This window comes from Mus musculus, chromosome 2 (genome assembly GCF_000001635.26).
Source record: "Mus musculus strain C57BL/6J chromosome 2, GRCm38.p6 C57BL/6J".
Classification (NCBI taxonomy): domain Eukaryota; kingdom Metazoa; phylum Chordata; class Mammalia; order Rodentia; family Muridae; genus Mus; species Mus musculus.
This window is the reverse complement of record NC_000068.7, coordinates 5,952,277-5,973,791: the sequence shown is the minus strand read 5'-3', so window position 1 is coordinate 5,973,791 and position 21,515 is coordinate 5,952,277. Positions and strand designations below refer to the sequence as shown.

Genomic DNA, 21,515 nt, shown 5'->3' with positions numbered 1-21,515 from the left:
TGAATGAATAATCTATAAAAAAAATGACGATTAAGTCTATCACACTGGTGAGCTGACCGAGTGGACAAACTGCTGCCAAGTTTGATTACCTGAGTTCAGTCAGCAGAGAACTGACCCCACAGAGGTGCACGGAAACCTGAGAGTGGCCTGGCTATACCTTACCTTCTGGTGTGGGTTTGTCCTGAGGAAGATCGGGCATATTTTCATCCAAAAGGTCCGCTAAGGACTGAGAGTTCGCCAGCAGCTTCTGGTAAGACATTGCAAACTCCTCATATTGCTTGTGCCTGTCCTCACTTAGCTCGCCTTTAGAGTGCAGAATACGCCTGTAAAGAAAGGAAGGAGAATCTGATGAGCTTGTCACAGTGAACACGACCATATGGAACAAACAGTCCATACAATCTTATCTTACACAGAAAGTTAACATAATGCTCTTTACTAATTTTTTAATCTCATATTCTCAGGATCTACCTTAAAATTAAAATACATACAACAAAAACTCTATTAAGTTCACTCAAAGATGATAAAATATATATTCAGAATCACCATAATATTTAACTTTATTAAATAACTAAAGATCATTTAGTACTTTGTTACAAGAATAGAACCCTTTGGCATACAGCTAATCAAAAATATTTACTCCAAATCACTAACTGATTTTCAAAAGCAACAAATTATGAGAAGAATCAGTTATCCTTAAACCTCAACAATGACTTGATAAGAAAATATATTTAAAATTTTACTGTAGAATTAAGTTATTTTGTTAAAACTATGCTTTCCTAAGACACACTATTAGCCAAAAATATTCACAGCCACAAAAGTTGGTTTCTAAATATAACAGGTTTTAAGAGGTTCAAAGCCAGAATTATCATCCATGAACGTCTATGATTTAAATCAAGAATACCTTTTAGGTCGGGCATGGTGGCGCACGCCTTTAATCCCAGCACTTGGGAGGTGGAGGCAGGCGGATTTCTGAGTTCAAAGCCAGCCTGGTCTACAAAGTGAGTTCCAGGACAGCCAGAGCTACACAGAGAAACCCTGTCTCGAAAAAAACAAAAAACAAAAACAAAAAACAACAACAACAAAAAAAGAATACCTTTTTTAAAAAAAATCCATTTCTCTAACATAATCAGTTTTCAATTTACAGTATTAGTTATTTATTGAACAGATAAACTGAAATGATCAACCCACTTACTCAAGGCTTTCACGGGGAAGCCCAAGGATCTAATTCTTCCTACTTCACAAAAAAGTACTGTCAGTTACTCTTGATTACTAATATTAAACTACTGGAAAATAACCAAAATGTACAAAGTCAAAATTCCCACTCTACTGGTACAGACAGTTAAGACTTACACAAAAGAATGCAATTTGTTTGACACTAAATATTTATCTGGTAGTATAACTGTTATTTATAAACAATGCTATACACATAAAAGATGTTTTGTAGGATGGTTGAAATTGGGTCTCGTGTAGCCCAGGCTCTTCTCAAGCTCACTCTGTTGCCAACGCTAGTCTTCAACTCCATAATCCTCCTGTCTCCATCCCAACTTTCAACAAGTTTTCAAAAAAACAACTAAAAATTTTAAAAACATTTCCAAAAGTAATATTTAGGGGACCGGAGAGATGGCTCAGTGGTTAAGAGCACTGACTGCTCTTCCAGAGGTTCTGAGTTCAATTCTCAACAACCACATGGTGGCTCACAACCATCTGTAATGGGATTGGATGCCCTCTTCTGGTGTGTCTGAAGACAGCTACAGTGTACTCATATAAATAAAATAAATCTTAAAAAAAAGTAATATTTAGAAGTTTATTGCTTGGCACTTGGGCCCTCTTATAAGCTAAATACGATCTTGTTTTCTGAGGTGTTGTCTTCTTATAGAGAGAACTTGTGTGAGCAGGGGTGTAACTGTGGGAGAGTACAGGCCCTGGGTTCTAATCGTAGGAACACCAAAGAAGAAAGGAAGGGAGGGGAGGGTGGAGGGAAGGAGAGAAAATGATTTACCATCAAATATGCTTAACAATATTTAAATTTTCACTCATTTTACAACTTAAAAATATATTAGCAATTTCTGATATAACAGTATAACCATATTTACCTAGGCTAAAATTATTTCTCTATGAAGACCAAAACTATTTATTGTCTTAAGTTTTCCCTGTTTTTTACTTCAAAGTAATGTGATAAGCAAAAATAAATTTCTTTTAATGTACATGCAGATATAACACCAATATGCATAAAATATATAAACAAACAAAAGTTTCTTTCAGCAAGTTTATAGATTTTAAAACGTAAAACAATATGTATATTCATCAAAGAAACTAACGTTACTATGAACTTATCAGGATATTTAATCAGTCCTAAGAAAATTCAGAAAAAAATTTAATCAAAACCAGTAAGTGATTCAAAGAAATACTGCCCCCCAAATGATTGTAGTTTTAAACTCTTCAGTGGGTTGTCAAAATGGATCAGCCAATACACGTTCCATCAAGCCTGACAGCCCAACTTCTATCTCTGGGACCCCGATGTTAAAGACAAGTGGATGCACACTTATACATACACACCTAAACACACATGCATACAATACATACATACATGTAAATTTTACATTTTAAATGATAAGAATAATATGCAAATTATTGTCAAAGGTGGAAAGAACTAAAGAGTTTATTCTAATGACAATTCTGAGCTGAGGCAGTGGCGTACAGGCCTTTATCCTACTCAGGAGGCAAGGACAAGCAGATCTCTTGAGTTCGAGGCCAGTCTGATCTACAGAGTGAGTTATAACACAGAATAACCCTGTCTTGAAAAGCAAAAACAAAACAACAAAAGGAGGAGGGCTGGAGAAATGGCTCAGAGGTTAAGAGCACTGTCTGCTCTTCCAGAGGTCCTGAGTTCAATTCCTAGCAACGATATGGTGGCTCACAACTATCTACAATAAGATCTAGTGCCCTCTTCTGGCCTGCAGGCATACATACAGGCAGAATGCTGTATACATAAAAGATAAATAAAACTTTAATTAAAAAAAAAAAAAAGAAAAGAAAAGAGGGCTGGTGAGATGGGTCAGCGGGTAAGAACACTGACTGCTCTACTGAAGGTCCTGAGTTCAAATCCCAGCAACCACATGGTGGCTCACAACCACCCGTAATGAGATCTGAAGACAGCTACAGTGTACTTAATTATAATAATAAATAAATCATTTTTCTTAAAAGAAAAAAGACAATTCTGTTAGCAGAGATACTAATAATAATTTCAGTATAGTTAATGAATATTACCATGCACCACTGGGGTCAGTAAGATGGCTCAAAGGGCAAAGTGCTTGCCACAAAGCCTGATAAGCTAAGCTCTGTTCCTAGGAATCACACAGTGAAAGAAGAGAATCAACTTCCAAAAGTTGTCTTCTGACCACACACATACACTTTTAAGAAAAAAAATGTAACATGATCACAGTGTTTAACAACAAACAAAACCAGGGTAGGGGAGCCTAGAACACAATTTAGAAATGTATTTGTCTTACAAGTTCTAACTTCTTGGTCATCTGAGGAGCACATATTCAGCCCACTGAAATCTACAACACTAAGAACTTCTGGCACATAAGCATTAAGTAACTATTTTACCATGACTTTAAGCAGAACTACTTCAGGATCGACTTTATGTTCAAGAACTTGCACAGGACTAGATTCAAATCAATGAGTAAATTTAATTCAAAGCACCTAGGTTCTAATTCCGCTCCAGTTCCTCTGAGACCAAGCTAAAACTTTAAAACTGGGGCTAGCCAAATAAGTCCATATGTGGTGAGGGCACACACAGCAAAACATCCATATGTATAAAATAAAGCCAAGACTGAGACTGGAGAGACGGCTTGATAGCTAAGGGCACTTGTGGCTCTCTGGAGCTCAGTTAGATCTCAGCACCCACACGGTGGCTAACAAGTGTCTGTAATTACAATTAACATCTCTGTGGGCACCATGAATGCATGTGGTCAACAGACAAACGTGGAGGCAAAATACACATAAAATAAAAATATCTTTAAAAAATAAGCTTTAAACCTTCAGAGACAGCCCTTAACCCTCCCTCAAATCTTATTCCTGCTTTTTGTTTTGTTTTTTAAGAAATGGGGTCTCAGAGGTAGATCACTCGTCTAAGCCTTGTGAGGTGCTAGGTTTAACTCCTAGTCTAGAAGGAAGGAAAGGAGGGAGAGGGAGAGAAGGAAGGAAGGAGAGGTCAGTGGGTCTTGTAGTGCAGACTGGCCTTCAACTCAATGTACTACCCAGATGGTATGGAATTAGCAATCCTCCTGCCTCTGGATCCTGAATATTATGGATTGCAGGCATCTACCACCAACCCCAAGACCATGATCAAATTCTTTAACAACACTAATTTATCTAGTTGCTAAATAAATATGTACTTAGGTTAAATATTCAGTAAAATATTTCCTCTTAGGAAAATAGAAACTGAGATTTTGGGTTGTTTTCTAACTACATCATACATGGAGAATTTAACTTAGTAAATAGGACAGGATACCAAAAGTGGAATTTCAAGTTCTGTTACAAATAGAACCCAAAGTGGTATCTAATTTGATCACTTATTTAACACATGCTTACTAAACAGCTCACAGAATCTACAGCACCCTCTAATCTAAAACTATTATGATTTTAGCAACAGAATCAGTCATCAAAAGTATTGGGTGGAAATGGAGTTCTGACTCTAGCTTTGTCAAGGCCCTGGGTGCAGTTTCCATTAAAGATTAAATTAAAAACAAAACAAGACAAAAATGAAAACTTCACCTTTTTTTCCCTACACATTGCTGGGAACAGAACTCAGGGCTTCATGTATGGTAGGCAAGCATTGTACCTTTAGCTTACTCCTCACCAAAATTTCTTAAACTGCGTGAGAATGTTAACACTGAAAATATAAGCAAAACTATGCTAATGATCATCATATAGTATTTCAATCTTTTTAGGTGCACATCTATTTACAAAGCTGAACTGAAAGCATTCTTTTGAAACCACTGTTAATCAGAGGTCAGTGAACTTTTTCTGGAAAGAACCAGAAAATGAATATTCTAAGTTTTCTAGACCACAGGATCTTACTGAAAGTGCTCAATGCCAGTGCAGTAAAGAGTGCCGGCCAGGCAGTATGGAAATGAGTTTACCATGCTACAAGAAAACAAGAACAGTGAGACATCAACATAATGTAGCCTTCACATTTCACAAAGCATTCATCACCTTTTACATTTTTTACACTAGGCACTAGAAACTGGTCAATGACCTGCTCTGGCATTAGTCAAATCAATCAATCATCACCATTAAACGGTTATTAACTACCTTGGTCCCTCTCCATGACTGCACAATGCTAAGGTAGTAGTACCCTCTTACAGATGCAAAAAGTAATGAAATAAACCCAATCCCAAGTCTTTTTTTTTTTTTTTTTTTTTTTTTTTTGGGTTTTCGAGACAGGGTTTCTCTGTGTAGCCCTGGCGCTCCTGGAACTCACTTTGTAGACCAGGCTGGCCTCAAACTCAGAAATCCACCTGCCTCTGCCTCCCAAGTGCTGGGATTAAAGGCGTGCGCCACCACCACCTGGCCCAAGTCTTATTATAACAAAAATATATATAAAAGAGATTTCTTGCTTCTCACACCAATAATTCCAACACTCTGGAGGCAGAGAGAACAGACCACCGTAAGTTCAGGGACAGCCAGGCTACATAAGTGAGACTCCATTTCAAAAAAAAAAAAAAAAATCAAAAAAAGGAAAAAGTAAAACTTGTTTTATTCTCCAGACATTGATGGCGCACGCCTTTAGTCCCAGCACTCGGGAGGCAGAGGCAGGTGGATTTCTGATTTTGAGGCCAGCCTGATCTACAGAGTGAGTTCCAGGACAGTCAGGGCTACACAGAGAAACCCTGTCTCAAAAAAAAGCAAAAGCAAAACCAGTATGAGACATCACCATTTAGAAACACCCTAAATGTCCTCCAACTACCAGGGCTGGGACTCACAGAGCCTCCAGAGCGCTGGGACTGAAGGCATGGGCACCACACTCACTGAAGGGTTTTTATGTTACTATTCTAACCCTGACAGAAAACATCGAGCAGTTCACTCTTGAATCAAGCATTCACCTTAATGCCTCATATTACAAGGCATACTTTTTCCTTCCCAGTTTTTCACTTCTATGATTTGATTTTTGTTATTCTCTTTTATTTTATACAGATTACTTATTTGCTCTATATTTCCTTACAAATAAATTTTTACAGCAAGCAGAGCTGAGGTAGGAATATCAGAGTTCAAGGCTGGCTGTTGGTGTTAAACAATAATGACTCAGAGATTTTCAGAAAGATCAAACAGGCAATACATTAAGTATTTTAAACATTTTTAAAAGCACTGAAGTAGTGCCTGGTGCTATTAAAGTGCATGTACACATCTGATTCACAACAGACCCCACATTTACATCAAAATTAGAACACTACTATTATCTCCACTGGAAGGCTAGGAACACTGACCCAAGAATACAGAGTAAATGACAGGTCTAGTTTGAACCCGATTACCCTGCTTCTGGAGTCTGCATTATTAAAAAGTAGACTATGGCTGACTCTAAAATTAAAATTAATCTGCTTTGTACATTCTATTAGAATTAAACTCTCTTAAATGTACATACTAAAAGCAAACCACCAAAATCAAGGTGCTATTTTAAAATTCTCTTTTTAACCAAAAATATAACCCGAACTCCTCTGGCTTGCATTAGAATTGCTAAGGACTGGCCGCAGTGAGAGGGCTGAGAATGATAGCTGAGAGAATCACAGCCCCGAGAAAAGGAACTTGATTTTGTCATTGGCTCTTCACATTACCTGGGCAAGTACTCAAATTCCTTCATCAGTCACCTTCAAAATACAGGTATTTCCTTTAGGGATATTGTGAAGACATCAGTAAGACTATGCATATAATTCATTATATTGATAGAAAATGCTATTTTCATGAAAAAAAAAGTACAAAAACCACTGTAAAAAAGTAAAAAGCTTCAATGCCAGATATTTTGATCTATGAAACTGTGGTCAGGATGTAAATTAATTCATTTTTTAAAATCTCAGCAAATAAACAAACATCCTTTTAAATTTTGATCTTGCACAATCACAGAAAATAAGACATAAAATCTTGAAGATATGTCATAACTAAATCCAAGAAAAAAATATGCTGTGTTTTACCTCCCATTTGCTCATGTCTTGTCAAACTATCACAAAAACAAGCCATAAAGTTATATTAAATTTTCTTACAATCTCACTTAAATTTGGTTATGATTATCTTCGGAAAAAACACCAATGAGTACAATATAACTGCATTTATTCAAATATTTATGTCGGGCAAGGTGGTGCACGCCTTTAATCCCAGCACTCGGGAGGCAGAGGCAGGCAGATTTCTGAGATGGAGGCCAGCCTGGTCTACAAAGTGAGTTCCAGGACAGCCAGGGCTACACAGAGAAACCCTGTCTCAAAAAACAACAACAACAACAATTTATTCATTTCTATGTTAAGTTCATTTAAATAGAGTTGGTAAATTAAGAGGAAGTAACAAAACAAGGTTCTTGTAATACTGTTAGAGATTGCTTAAGGAGAAAATGCAGTGAGGCAATATCTTTTTATTTTTTTTTTAAAGGTTTCATGATAGGGTTTCTCCGTGTATCCCTGGCTGACCTGGAATTAGCTCTGTAGGGTACCCTGGAACTCAGAGACATACGGGCCTTTGCCTCCTAAATTCTGAGAGTAAAGGCATTGACCACCAAAGCCAAGATACATCTATAACCTTGAATATACGGTCATGAGGCATGAGACAATATCTTAATAGTGTGTAAATATTACCAACTGATCAAAGTGGGTAAAGCCCACTTGAAGGAAATTAAGGTAAAAGCAATTTAAAATTAAGTAAATTTTAAATCAGTATATTTAAGTTTCAACATCAGTCAAACTAATAGTACTTCTTGGATTTTATTAACAGTAGAGAAAAGAGAATATTTGAATTCTATTTACAACTTTTACTAAACTTTAAAACTGAACCACTATTGCCAACGAGTCGAACAATCAGGAAAGGACTACTTTAAAGGTATTAAAACCAAAACTTGCTACTGTTTCCATCAATTTCCAGTGTGGACACTTTACAGCAGGAGTTCTCAACCTTCCTAGTGCTGCAACTTTTTAATACAGTTCTTCACGTTGTGGTGACCCCAGCCATAAAATTATTTTCATTGCTATTTCATAACTATAATTTTGCTACTGTCATGAACTGTAATGTTAAGTATCTGTGTTTCCTGATGGTCTTAGGCAACTCCCACACATACTCCTTTAGGGGTTGGTGTTAGAAGTGTTAGCCCCCCCCCCAAAAAAAGAAGTATTAGCCCAGCAAGCACAAGCCCCAGCTTTTGTCATAGCACCAAGAAACAAAATCATTTTGAGTATTGAGAACTTATTACTTTATATTTGAATATATTACTTCAGTCTACTGAAAGAAAATCTTCTGTTAACTATAACATTTTTACGAATCAATCTTATTAAATGTCAAAAGAACTAGTAAGAGCTCTATTAACAAAATGATCCCTGAATACAACAGAACAGTTATCAAGCATATAAAGCTATTAACTCCAATCATCAAATATTAAAATCTACACATGCTGTAACTCCCCACAGATGGTTGAGATCACATAAGCAAAATGTATAATAAGCATGATTCTTTTAAGGTAAAAAAAAATTTATAATTCCAATTTGTCAAAGTTCACCTTACCTAAAGTGTTGCTGGTCAAAACTATAAACTCTTCAGGGGCTTAGAAGCAGTACTGAAGCATATATTATAGGCCCCAGTATGAGTAAAGACTAGTTAGATAACTCATTATCACTTACACATTCATTCAATCCAGTGTCTTCAAGGAAACACCAGAATTTATTTTATTTTATTTTTTTTTTTTTTGAGACAGGGTCTCTGTGTAGCCCAGGCTGTCTTAGAACTCACTCTGTAGACCAGGCTGGCTTTGAACTCCTTTGAAGAGGTTTGCCTGCCTCTGCCTCCAGAGCTGGATTAAAGGCATGTGCCATGGAACCCAGCCAAGAAAGCACCAGAAATTTTGAGTCAGTCTATGTCTAAAGCTTAGCTGGACAGAGCTGGGCCTGGTAGTACAGACCTGATTTCAATATTTGGGAGGCTGAAATAAAGAGGACCGTGAGCAGGAGGCCAATGTGGGTCACACATAAGACTCAAAAGGACAATAACATTGACTGAATCCAATTTAAAGTAAGACTTCACAAGCTCTAATAGTGCTTTCTAACATATTAAACAGCAAAATGACCAAGAGTATTTACGATTCCTAGACTGAAAATAGTGCATTGGATTTTCCTGAGACACTGAATAAGGGCATAAAAAAATTGTAATTGCATGTGAGTCTCACGTCCCTTATTACTCAGTTTTCTAGGCTACCACCCCTAAGAGAAATCTTACTAGAGAAACTACTGCCCGTGATTGACATTTGATGGAAAACAACTACTGGGTCGTGTCTTCAAAGAAGACACTTTTAAAAACTGATTGCTTCAGAAGTAAATCATAATAAGGTATTTACAGAAGAAAGGACACTAACCAAAAGAGATTTTTTAGTTAATCCATTTCTCAAGTTTATTATTTTTCCTCAGCTGGGTTATCTGCATCTTCACTATCAAAGCTGATTAGCAACTCAAGTATCTTGAGCTCAAAGTAAGCCAGATATCAAATACTTTCTATTAAGATTTTCTTCACGGGTTGGAGAGATGGCTCAGTGGTTAAGAGCACTGACTGCTCTTCCAAAGGTCCTGAGATCAATTCCCGGCAACCACATGATGGCTCACAACCATCCGTAATGAGATCTGGCGCCCTCTTCTGGATTGTTTGAAGACAGCTACAGTGTACTTACATATGATAAATAAATAAATCTTTAAAAAAAAAAAAAGAAAAAGAAAAAGAAAAGCACAGATCATTAAAAAAAAAGATTTTCTTCACATGCCTAAATTATTGCATCAGTAAGCAGACAAAATATGCTGCCAACAAATGACTTTCATGTTGTTAACATCAATCTATACTGGAAGTAAACTCTAAAAACTGTAGATTAATACTTCTGTTATTGCTGGGTGGTGGCAGCACACATCTTTAACCCCAGCATTTAGGAGGCAGAGGCAGAACAGCCTGGTCTACAGCGAGTTCCAGGACAGCCAGGGCTACACAGTAAAATTGTCTTGAAACCACCACCACCACCACCACCACCACCACCACCACCCTGGCAAAAAACAAAAACAAACAAACAAAAAAACCCAACCCAGTTCTGTTATCAAAGCAGCTAAATTTTCGAAGAAAGGCCATGCCTATCAAAACCGTATAGGGGCCGGGCATGGTGGCGCACGCCTTAAATCCCAGCACTCAGGATGCAGAGGCAGGCTGATTTCTGAGTTCAAGGCCAGCCTGGTCTACAGAGTGAGTTCCAGGACAGCCAAGGCTACACAGAGAAACCCTGTCTCAAAAAACAAAAAAAAAAGAGCTTCAGTGTAAAAAATCCTAACAAAAAGCTAGAAAGACAAATGACAAGAAGAACAAATCAGAACCAAATGTCCTAAGGACAGTGAGTGTCTGGAAAGGACGGAAAGAGTGCAGAACTGAAGACAGCTATCCTGAAAAGGGAAGCATCTGGCAGATGCAAATATGAAAGAGAAGTCACAGGGATCAGACAGACATGGCTCACAGCAGTTAAATCACTGTAGCTTCTCTCTATTATGATACTATAAGGCTAGAAGTAAATACGTAAACTCTAAAGTAGATGGTAAAACCCATCAAGTGTTTACAAAGTCAGTTGTGAGGCATGTGGCAGACTGTAAAGGGACAGGAGGATGAAACTGACAAGGCATTATGCAAATCACAATTAAAAATTTTAAATACATGAAAATTAGTATTCAGAACCATAGACAAGAGTGGCAATTCTGTTTCTAGTTTACTTTTTTCTTTGAGATGGGATTTCATTACGTTGCCCAGAAAGTATAATTCTCACCGAAGTGACCTTTGGTCACCAGGACTGAGCATCAATAGGACCCTAACAATATGCTGCTACAGTGACACAGTCACTGTTTGTTTCTGGTTAAATCAATCACCATCCAGGGATAACTGCTCACACCAGTCCTCCCCTACTGCATGCTCATGAGGACAGACAAAGGTATGCCTCCTCATTAACTGCCGATCAAGAAAAGTTCTAGATTCCTAAGCCTACAATTTAACTAGTGGGACAGCACTCAGCTACACAGAACTGCTATTACTCCCTTCTGTATGTATACCCCAGACCTCTAACACATCAGCAGCTCATTAAAGCTGGCCCAATGCCCACAAACTGTCTAGCTAATTGTCTCCTCAGAGCAGGAACTACAGTATCTTCTGACAACTGAGTCTGGTTTCTAATAGGGTCTTTTCACCAATGACCAGAGCGACAAAACATGACACTTTAGTACTGGGAACAGGAGCCCTCAGGAGGAACACTCCTGTGGATGCACTTTAAAACTTACCCAAAGGGAAAAAAACAAACCAAAAAAATGTATCCAAGGACACTTTTCACAGCTAACTTTTTGCTACTTCTCAGAATTCTGATCTGAAACACCACAGCTAATGTATGACTCATTTTCTTTACAGGAGCAAGTAACAGCAGTGACAGTAACAACTTAAAATACAAAACAATGAAAGCAAACCTGTTAGAAGGAGTGCTGAAACACAGAAAAATAGTAGCAGGTCAGGTAAAGTGACAGAAACAGAAAATCTACTCCTCAACATTAATGAGGGTTTTTTACACCACAGAAAGAAAATATTAATAAAGCAAAAATTAGCACCTTCTCACTGGGGTTCTTTAAAATCAGAAATAAAGTCTATTGTAGAGTCACATTTAAACATGAGTACTTAAGACTATTATACTGTTGAAATTTTCCTGGAACGCTAAGAAATCACCTGTAAGGAGCCCTTTTCCATAAGTTCTCTCAGTGGCAGGAAGACTTTAGCCACTGTAAGTGCGAGCTCCACAATACATTCTCAATGCTGAGAAACATTTGAAAATCACCTGTTTTGCCTCTCAGTGTTCTGCAGCTCCCTGTGGTCCCTTTTCAGGTGTTTGGTCAAAGACGTAAAGTACTCTTTTAAAAGATTCTGGAAAGGCTGCTGCTTCTCCGGACTAATGATCTCACTAGGAGGAAAACTCAAATTAAACTTCTCCGCAGCACTTTTTACTTTCCTCGGTACAAGTCCAGCAATGTCATCTCCACAATGGCGACAGAAACTAATCACCACAGAAACATGAGTGTGGGATTCTCGATCAGCATTAATAATACTTTTTAGCTGTTCGTAGATTAAGGAAAGACCTTCCTTGTCAGTGAAAATTCCCACTATTGTCAATTCTGCAATGAAACGCAAGTCAGTTCTTAGCTTGGTAATGTTAGGCGTTTTCTCCTCTTTCCTCGCTTCGAAATGTTTTTTCCACACCTGAAGAAGAGAGGGCGCAAAGTCAGAGTACCGCTGGTGAAAGAGAGAGCAGAGGTGCGCAGCACAGTTCACGTCAGAGAGTTTTAATTTTGCCTCCACAATGGAAGCTACGGCTTCTGCAATATATTTGCTTAAATTCAGGCCATTAAAATCATGAGACAAGGAGTCTCTCTGTTGTTCTGTAATTGTTTTTAGTTTCTTGACAAAAGCGGTATTTTTCTTTAAGCTCGAATCTAGGCGGCTAAAGAAATTTTCCTCTGGTCGGTTGTCTGGAGCATTTTGGTTTTTGCTACGAAGTTCCTTTCGTAATTGATGGCGTTCCCAGGCCTCCTGATGAAGCTGAAGAGATTCTTCTTTCTCTCTATGTAAAAGACAAAACACAGATAAACATACACACTTTGAAAGTCAATTCTCATTGACTACAATCTAAGTAGAAGAATCCAAGAGGAACAAAAGGAGCAAAAACAGCCTCCACTGCTTGTTGCCTTGGGGTCTTGCACAACCTGAGCCTTGTGCATGCTAAGTGGGCACTGGGCCTCTGATTTGCACTCGCCACCTCTTCCATTACTTTCAAAGGCTTTGTATTATTGATTCAATATACTGACAACACAGTAAATTATAGCACCTACTGGGGTAGAATGATTTCCAATAATTTAAACTGTTAATCATTCTGTCAATTTGTGAGTTCAACTGACCTAAGACTCAATGTGCAATATGTAAAATATAAAATGATATATGCCTGAGAATATGTAAAATGTTAAACAAAAGCATTGGGTAAACAGAAAAACATTTACACATGAAACATTTCAGTTAAACCACCATTACAAAATGTACTCAATTGTTGAGAATCGTTTCTCCATACTCAGCATTTATCAAACAACTAGTAAAGGCCAGCATGGGTTAGATGAAAAACTTCACCCCCTCCCCCCCAACACACACCAAAGAAGACCCTGGACTGAAGAGATGGCTCAAACCTAGGAATACTGGCTGTTCTTCCAAATAGCCCAGGTTCACTTCTGAGTATCCACATGGCAGCTCACAACAATCTTGGACCCCAGGTTCAGAAGATCTGCTGCCTTTTTCAGGCCTCTAAAGGCATTGCATGTGGAGCCCAGACATGGATGTTGGCAAATACTCATCATCATATATAAAATAAAAATCCAAGAATGTCTTTCCATGAGCATCAATAACAAGAAACACTCATGACTTAGGAAGTCTGGGAAGGAACTCTAGGAGAACAACCAGTTTAAAATCCTTTAGTGAGTACAATAAACTCAATTTAACCTAAAAGAACAATTAAAAGCTGACAGAACTTTTTTTCACCTAAACATTTAGAAAAAAAGTAATGACTTGGGGCAGGGATGGACACAACAGAGAATTTGATTTTAAAATAGTAAAACATATGTTTTGGTTTGGTTTTTTTTTTGGTTTTTCCAGACAGGGTAGCCCTGGCTGTCCTGGAACTCACTCTGTAGACCAGGCTGGCCTCAAACTCAGAAATCTGCCTGCCTCTGCCTACCAAGTGCTGGGATTAAAGGTGTGTGCCACCACGCCTGGCTGAACATATGTTTTAAAATATAAATTTGCAAAAAAGTAATTTTCCTCTTCTCAGCAAAAATCACTTCTTAAATACCTCATTCAACTCTAGGCCCCTTGCCCATCCTGTGCTGAGAGTTACAATGTATTAACACAGGAGCTGCATCAGGGTATACAAACCTTTCAGTCATACACAAACTACAGGACTTGTAATGAAAAGAACAAAAGCATAACTCATTATGCATTCAAATTAAGCAAATCAATTTTACCCTGTACTGAAACATTTCAAAGTATAAAGACCTTATGAGCAAATAAAATATAAAATCCCTATATGCTTTAAAATATTCTAGGAAAGGACCTGGGGAATTGCCTTTCAATCTCTAAGGCTTTGGGTTCAAGTCCAATGGCCAACTCCACTAGTATACACACACACACACACACACACACACATAATTTATTTTAGAAAAGTAGGTAATTATTGAGTAGGGCAGATAAGGGATATGTGGTAAGACTAGTTCATTATTCCATTTTATCTTCATAAATATTTGAAATTTTTCCAGTCAAAGGTTAGGAAGTGGGGCTAGAGAGATGACTCAGCAGTTAAAAGTACTGGCTGCCCTTCCAGAGGACCTGGGATCAGTTTTCAGCACCTCTTGGTGGCTCACAACCATCCATAACTGGTCCCAGAGATTCCAACACCATCTTCTGGCCTCAGCAGACATGTGTACAGACATACATGCAGGCAGAACAGCAGACATGTGTACAGCAGACATGTGTACAGACATACATGCAGGCAGAACACCAGACATGTGTACAGACATACATGCAGGCAGAACACTTACACACACAAATAATAAAAAAAATCTCCAAAACAACAGCACGAAAATGGGTTGTTTTCAGTTATTTTAAAAACACTTTGAAGCCAGGTGTGTACAGTGCATGCCTTTAACCCAAGCACTTGGGAGACAGAGGCAGACAAGTCTCTACAAGTTAGAGGCCAGTCTGGTATACACAGTGAATTCCAGGACAGTTGGAGCTACATACAAAGTGAGACCCTGTCTCAGGAAAAACAACAGCAAACAACTTTGAAGGGGCAAAGGAAGTGCTGTGAAATCAAGTATGTTTATGAATTAAAATTTTAGTGGAAGATATCAACACATACTACACAACCTAACAGCTGGGTCTAACCCCTAAAGCCCAAAGGAGAAGGAAAAAAACAACTCCTGAGCATTGTCCCTGGCCTCTATGCAGGTGGGCATGAAAGTGCACATGCACACGTGCAATTAAAAAAAAAAGTTTCTAAATTTTGGAAGAAAAATTAAGCAAGAGATTCTGAAGAATCATGGTTGTGAATATTCTAAAATTGGGGACTAGTTACTTCCTTCCATACCTTTCTTCCTTGTTAAAAAGGGAGAGACTGGGACTGGAGAAATGCCTCAATGGTTAAGACAGTTTGCCACTCTTCCAGAGGACTCCTGTTGGTTCCTAGGACCCACTTTAAATGACTCACAACTACCTATAACCTATAACTACCTATAACCACAGCTCCAGGGACTCTGATGCTCTCTTCAGGCCTCCTGGGTCACCTGCACACACCACACACCACACACACACTGTTTTTGTTTCTTAATGAAGAGATGGAGTTTTGTAAAGTGTAGTTGCTCAGTACATTTTAGTTGAAGGGCACCAGCCTAGCATGCAGAAGGTTCTACCCTTCCCTCCACTGAGGGGCGAGAGGGAAAAAGGTTCGACAAAAATACTTAAGAACCTCACGAATGGTCAGGGGAACCCAGGAGACAAGCTGACGTCCGCCCAGACCCCACACTGCCCATCATGTCAAACAGCCCCTTCCCCACTGCGTCCTTAGGTGCCCACTCTCACGCCTTCACCCAGCCCAGGTCTCTTACTTCAGCTGAGCAGCCGCTTCTTCCTGCTGCCGCTTGGCCTGCTCCTCCTGCTTTTTCCTCTCTTCCTCTTCCTGTTTCTTCTTTTCTTCCTCTTCCTTCTTCTTTAACTCTTCCTCTGCCTTCACCTTCTCTTCCTCTTTTTTCTTGCGTTCCTTGTCTTCCTTTTTTCTCTTATCTTCTTCCAGTCTCTTCTTTTTGTCTTCTGGGACCTTACTGACCTCCTTCTTGGCAGTGACCTTGAGGTCGTCCCTTGGTTTCTCCTTGCTGCTCACTGGCCGCCTCTCACTGCAGTCTTTTTCCTTGTTGTTTAGTAAAGATTCTTTTTCTTCCATACTTGCTGACTTTTTACGCTCAGCTGGCATTATGTGACCCAGGACAACCTGTAAGAATAAAAGAATGTCAGTACTGTGGGCAGAGTGGCTTTTATTTAACATCATGGCATTATTTTTAAAACAAAACATATTAAGCTTGGCAAGCATGAAGTTTTAAAATGCTATGAAGTAGCACGGTGCTGCCTTAGAAGCTGGGGATGTACTGGTGGGAAAGTGCCTGCCGAGCTCGCACAGCACTCAACGCCCAGCGCCATTACAAAAGTCGGTCACATCCTATGTTTTATTATTATTAGTTCTTCTATATCTAAGGTTGTTGTGTGCTATTTTGTTTTTACTCTTTAATTACGGAAACTTTTGAGCACAAAAGTGGGTTGGGCATCGTGGTGCATGCCTTTATCCTAGCACTTAGGAGACAGAGGCAAGTGGGCCTCTATGAGTTCCAGAACAGACAGGGCTCTAGAAACCCTGTCTCACAAAATAAACAAAACAGAAAGAGTGGTAGTACAGCATTTAGAACTTCTAGACACATATCATCAGCTCCAACCATGATTAACTTCAAACAATTCATCACTGTAACTGGAAACATCATGAGTTTGAACCCATGCTTTTTACATGTGTTAAGAGCAATGCTTATCAGTAGGCCAAGGTAGGAACTGCCCTGAGTTAAGGTTATATAGTTTTAGCTTTAGCTATACAGTTAAATCCTAACTTGAGAGAGAGAGAGAGAGAGAGAGAGAAAGAGGGGCAGGTGGGCAAGGTGGCTCAGTAGGTAAAGGTGCTTGTGCCAATTCTGACCACCCCGGGAACCCACACGGTGGATGGAATGAGAGAACCAATTCCTACAAGTTGTCATCTGACCTCCAAATGCTCTAAAGAAGTAAATTTTTTAAAAAGGATTTTAAAGGAATAAGAAACTGGCCGGGCGTGGTGGTGCACACCTTTAATTCCAGCACTGGGGAGGCAGAGGCAGGCGGATTTCAGAGGCCAGGCTGGTCTACAAAGTGAGTTCCAGGACAGCCAGGACTACACGGAAAAACCCTGTCTCGAAAAACCAAAAAAAAAAATTAAAAAATAAAAAAAGAATAAGAAACTGAAATTTCAGGATGCAGCTCAGTAGACAAGTGCTTAGCATGTCTTAGGCCCTGAATTCTATTCTCGGCATTGTGAATAAAGCAAATAGGTTTAACAATTTTGCTGTGACCATAATACTGTGAGAGAATGCTATCTAACATGAGGGAAGCCCAATTATCAGCAACTCCAAAAATGAGGTAAGAGACAGAGAGTCTGGTTTACTATTTTATGCAATATTCATGAAATGTATTTACACAAGAGAATAGTTACAAAGCAAAAACTCTTGCTTCCTACTAATTAATGAACAGAAAATAGAAGAGTCATAAATTTTACCCCATTACTATAATCTTATCACTTTTTAAAATTTTTTTTGGTTTTTCGAGACAGGGTTTTTCCGTGTAGCCCTAGCTGTCCTGGAACTCACTCTGTAGACCAGGCTGACCTCAAACTCAGAAATCCGCCTGCCTCTGCCTCCCAAGTGCTGGGATCAAAGACGTGCACCACCACCACCTGGCTCTTAACAAACTTTTAAAATAAAAAAATGTACTCTCTCAAATTAGAGCAGGCCTTCAATCTCATTAGTACAAGACAATATTTATAAACATAATGATTAATAAGACCTGTATGTTCTGTTCTGTATCAGTCAGTAGGGTGGCCAGTAGGCCACGAGTTTCCAAACCTCAGCACTATTATCATTTTGAGTAAGTCTGGTGTTTTCTGGGGTGTTTTTGTTTGTTTAGCAGTGCTAGAAATGAAACTCGGGCTTTTTGCCCACATGTTTACCAGCCTACGAGATAATTCATTCTTTGTGGAATCAAAAGGCTGTCCTATATACCTGCAGCAGCTAAGCACGTCTGTGCTTCCTGTGTAGTCAATGACAACAGATTACTCCAGACAGCAATAGATGCTTCTGAGGAACAGAAGCACCACTGGCTGAGAAACTGCTGCACTAAGCCACTTATCCATGAATGCAGCTTAAATAAAACCTGTAACTCAGCTGCTCAGGACCACCATATTTCAAGTGTTCAACTTCCCACGACCAGTGGCTTCCAAGCAAGGCAGTGCAGATACCAAACATTTCCACCATCACAGAAAGTGCTATTTGGACAGCGCTAAACAAACACATCCTTAACTGGAAACTACAGATACTGAAAGAAAAAACCTGTATATCTCACTAAAATGTAGTAACTTCTCAGAAAATATATTTCTCTACCCTAGAGCTAGTTATCTCACACAATTTTTTGGGGCACTACTTTTACGTTTTAACTTCTAAATTATCTGCAAGTTACATACAAGAAAATTCACAATATTATTTACAAAGTATAAAAGTATTTAAACTTCTTGGTGTCTTAGTAAAAGTTAAGGATATACAAGTATTCTTAAATATTTTCAAGTATGGCATTTAAATTTATAGCAAGAAATCCCAGGTTAATAGCTAAAGCCTTTGCAATAATAAATAAAGTATAAATAAATAAGGAATTTATTACTTTAGAGTTAAATATTATCAGAAAGACAGCCTAGACCAGGAGAATTCTGAAGGTACACAGACAGCCTAGTTGTCAGCCTTTACCTTCCTTCAGCCTCCCTTCTTATTTACCTTCTTTTTCTCCAGTATATGTCCACCTTTAATGTGAAAATACCACTCTCTAAAACAAACCTTCAAACAGTATAATACCAGTATCTAGTCACAGGAGCCATACTAAACATTTTATGTACATTATCTCATGTAATCCTAAAATTTTTATGAGGAGGGTATTATTTTCCCTATTTATAAATGAGTAAAGTGAGACTTAACCAAGTAACTTGACCAGGGTCCCCACAGCTGATGATAGAACTGGAATGTGAATTCACAGTCTTCAGCCAAGTTAAGAACCCTCAGAGTACCAAACTATGTGATGGAAGACTTGATCACAGACACCCGACTATGACAAATCATAGAATTATGAATCTCAGCGGGAAGCTCTGATAATGGCTAAGCACTTGCAACATAACGTTAACTTACTGGCACACTCTGGCTGAACGTACGGAGACAATGTAATGTTTAAGGTAACAGCACAATCTTATTTAAGGGTATTAATCATTATATGCAACAAAAATTTATGGAATTTGAATTTTGTGATTTGAAGTAACAAGATATTTCAAGATTATAAGAACATACAATTCTCAGACAACAAAAATGACATCAGAATTTATAACTAAAGTGTTCCTTACAAAACTAAAATTCTTCCATAGAATCAACTCACTCTTTATCTGACAAATCCATGAATGATCATCATTTATAAGCTCATCAGGGTCCCAAACTTTCACGACTCACCAATATTCACTTTTTAGTTTATGTAAATAACTACCACACTAATAAACAGTAACAGTCAGTGACAAATTAAGACAAATCCTGTTTCTGAAGATGGTAAAACAGATTCCCAAAAAGATCTGCAAGTCTTGGTATCAGAACCAAATTTCAGCTAACAAACTTATAACTAAAGTCCAGGCAGGAATACCACTTGAGCAAACAGAACAGGTGTTCAAGTCAGCCTTAAGTCTGCGTCCCAGCTTTGTATCTTACTAGCTATGGAAATCAGGCAACTTAACTTCTGTTTATTTTAATTATTTGCCAATAAAATGAAGCTGTTGCTGCCCATCTTAAAGAATTACTAACCTATAGCACAGTAGCCACCATAAAGAGAGACACTAAATGCTGGGTAGTGATGGCACACACCTTTAATCCCAGCACTTGGTAGGCAGAGACAGGAGGATTTCTGAGTTCGAGGCCAGCCTGGTGTACAGAGTGAGTTCCAGGACAGCCAGGACTACACAGAGAAACCCTGTCTCGAAAAACAAAACAAAAGGAAAAAAAGAAAGAAAGAAAGACACTAAATGACAGCTCTCTTTCAGGCCTGACGCTGAAAAGGCCATTACTAGATGAGTGATCTTTAGGATTAAACAGACTATGGGGCTCTACCCTCCAAGCTTCAGGGTTACGCTGAGTGTTAGACAATACAAGCTGCCCAACACTACCCAAGTGCTTCCGTAGCTACCCAGGGCTCGTTTCCACTATGTTCACACTCACAGGACTGTGTAAACCAAGTACACTAGCAAACAAACACAAAACTGGGCAGTGGTAGCGCATGCCTTTAATCCCGGCACTTGGGAGGCAGAGGCAGGCGGATTTCTGAGTTCGAGGCCAGCCTGGTCTACAGAGTGAGTTCCAGGACAGCCAGGGCTAGACAGAGAAACCCTGTCTCAAAAAACAAAGAAAGAAAGAAGAGAAGAGAAGAGAAGAGAAGAGAAGAGAAGAGAAGAGAAAAGAAACACAAATCCAATGACAATACACTTGTAATCTGTCAATTTAAATTCAATAAATTAAATCTAATAAAAGCACTAGATTCTTATTTAATAACAGCTAAATAATTCACCTAGAGTGTCTCCAAATTTCCCATGTAATATTATATTAAAGAAGTGAATATAAAAATTAGTGGTCTTGAAATTGAAATAGAATCAACTTTTACAAACTACTCTGCTAAGTACTCAGACAGCCCTTAAAAGGAAAGTATGATTGAAAACCACCTTTCTAGCTCCCAAAATACCGCTCCCGGCACTTGGTCTGTATTATTTTAGTTGCCTTTCTAAGTACATTCTAAACTTCCAAAAGAAAGTAAAAACTGTTTTACTAGTAAGACAGACTCTAATGCAGTGTCCTGGAGAGAGGACAGAGAACGGAGGTGTCCCCTAATACAGCTATAAGTTTGCTAAGTACCATATGGTCTATGTATGAAATCACAATCAGACTGCTCTGAAAACACTACAGAGTAAGAGAATGCTGGTTTACCTTTCAAGTCTGTGTTTTGAACTCAAAATGTTCTAAAGGTAGAACAGCACAGAGATATCTTCCGGTTTCTGAGTTTATTCTTTTACAAAATCCTTATATATGTACGAGACTTATTCAAATTTTTTCAGAGATTTCACCACAGCTCAAAAGTGGCTTTCCTGACGATCTGTACGACTTTTATGAACCCCTAAAAACTATGACAAATGAGAAGGGTCAGTAACAGTCTTATTTTCATCTAATGTGTCAATCGGTACATTTAAGGTTTTCTAAGAGCAAGGCTATTCGCTTCCATGCGTACCCCCAAACCTGTAAGCAGCCTCTGCTAGGCTTCTCTTTAGTTCAACA

The 21,515-nt window shown here is 38.5% G+C and overlaps 1 protein-coding gene across 6 annotated transcripts in view; it reads right to left on the bottom strand.

Annotated features, from left to right (window-relative positions):
- Window positions 1-21,515, bottom strand: part of Upf2 (UPF2 regulator of nonsense transcripts homolog (yeast)) — a 105,257-nt gene that overhangs the window by 82,912 nt on the left and 830 nt on the right. For 5 of the 6 annotated variants that reach the window (XR_001783050.1, XM_006497486.1, XM_006497487.1 and 2 more), the window contains exons 2-4: window positions 15,942-16,321; window positions 12,080-12,859; window positions 163-323 (exon numbers count right to left, since the gene is read on the bottom strand). Coding sequence is in view for 5 of the 6 variants with exons in the window: in XM_006497486.1 (XP_006497549.1) it covers window positions 163-323; window positions 12,080-12,859; window positions 15,942-16,303 (1,303 nt within the window). In the remaining variant the exon portion in view is untranslated. Of the gene's footprint in view, window positions 1-162; window positions 324-12,079; window positions 12,860-15,941; window positions 16,322-21,170; window positions 21,365-21,515 lie in introns of all 6 variants that reach the window. The other variant, XM_006497485.4, reaches the window with a different exon arrangement.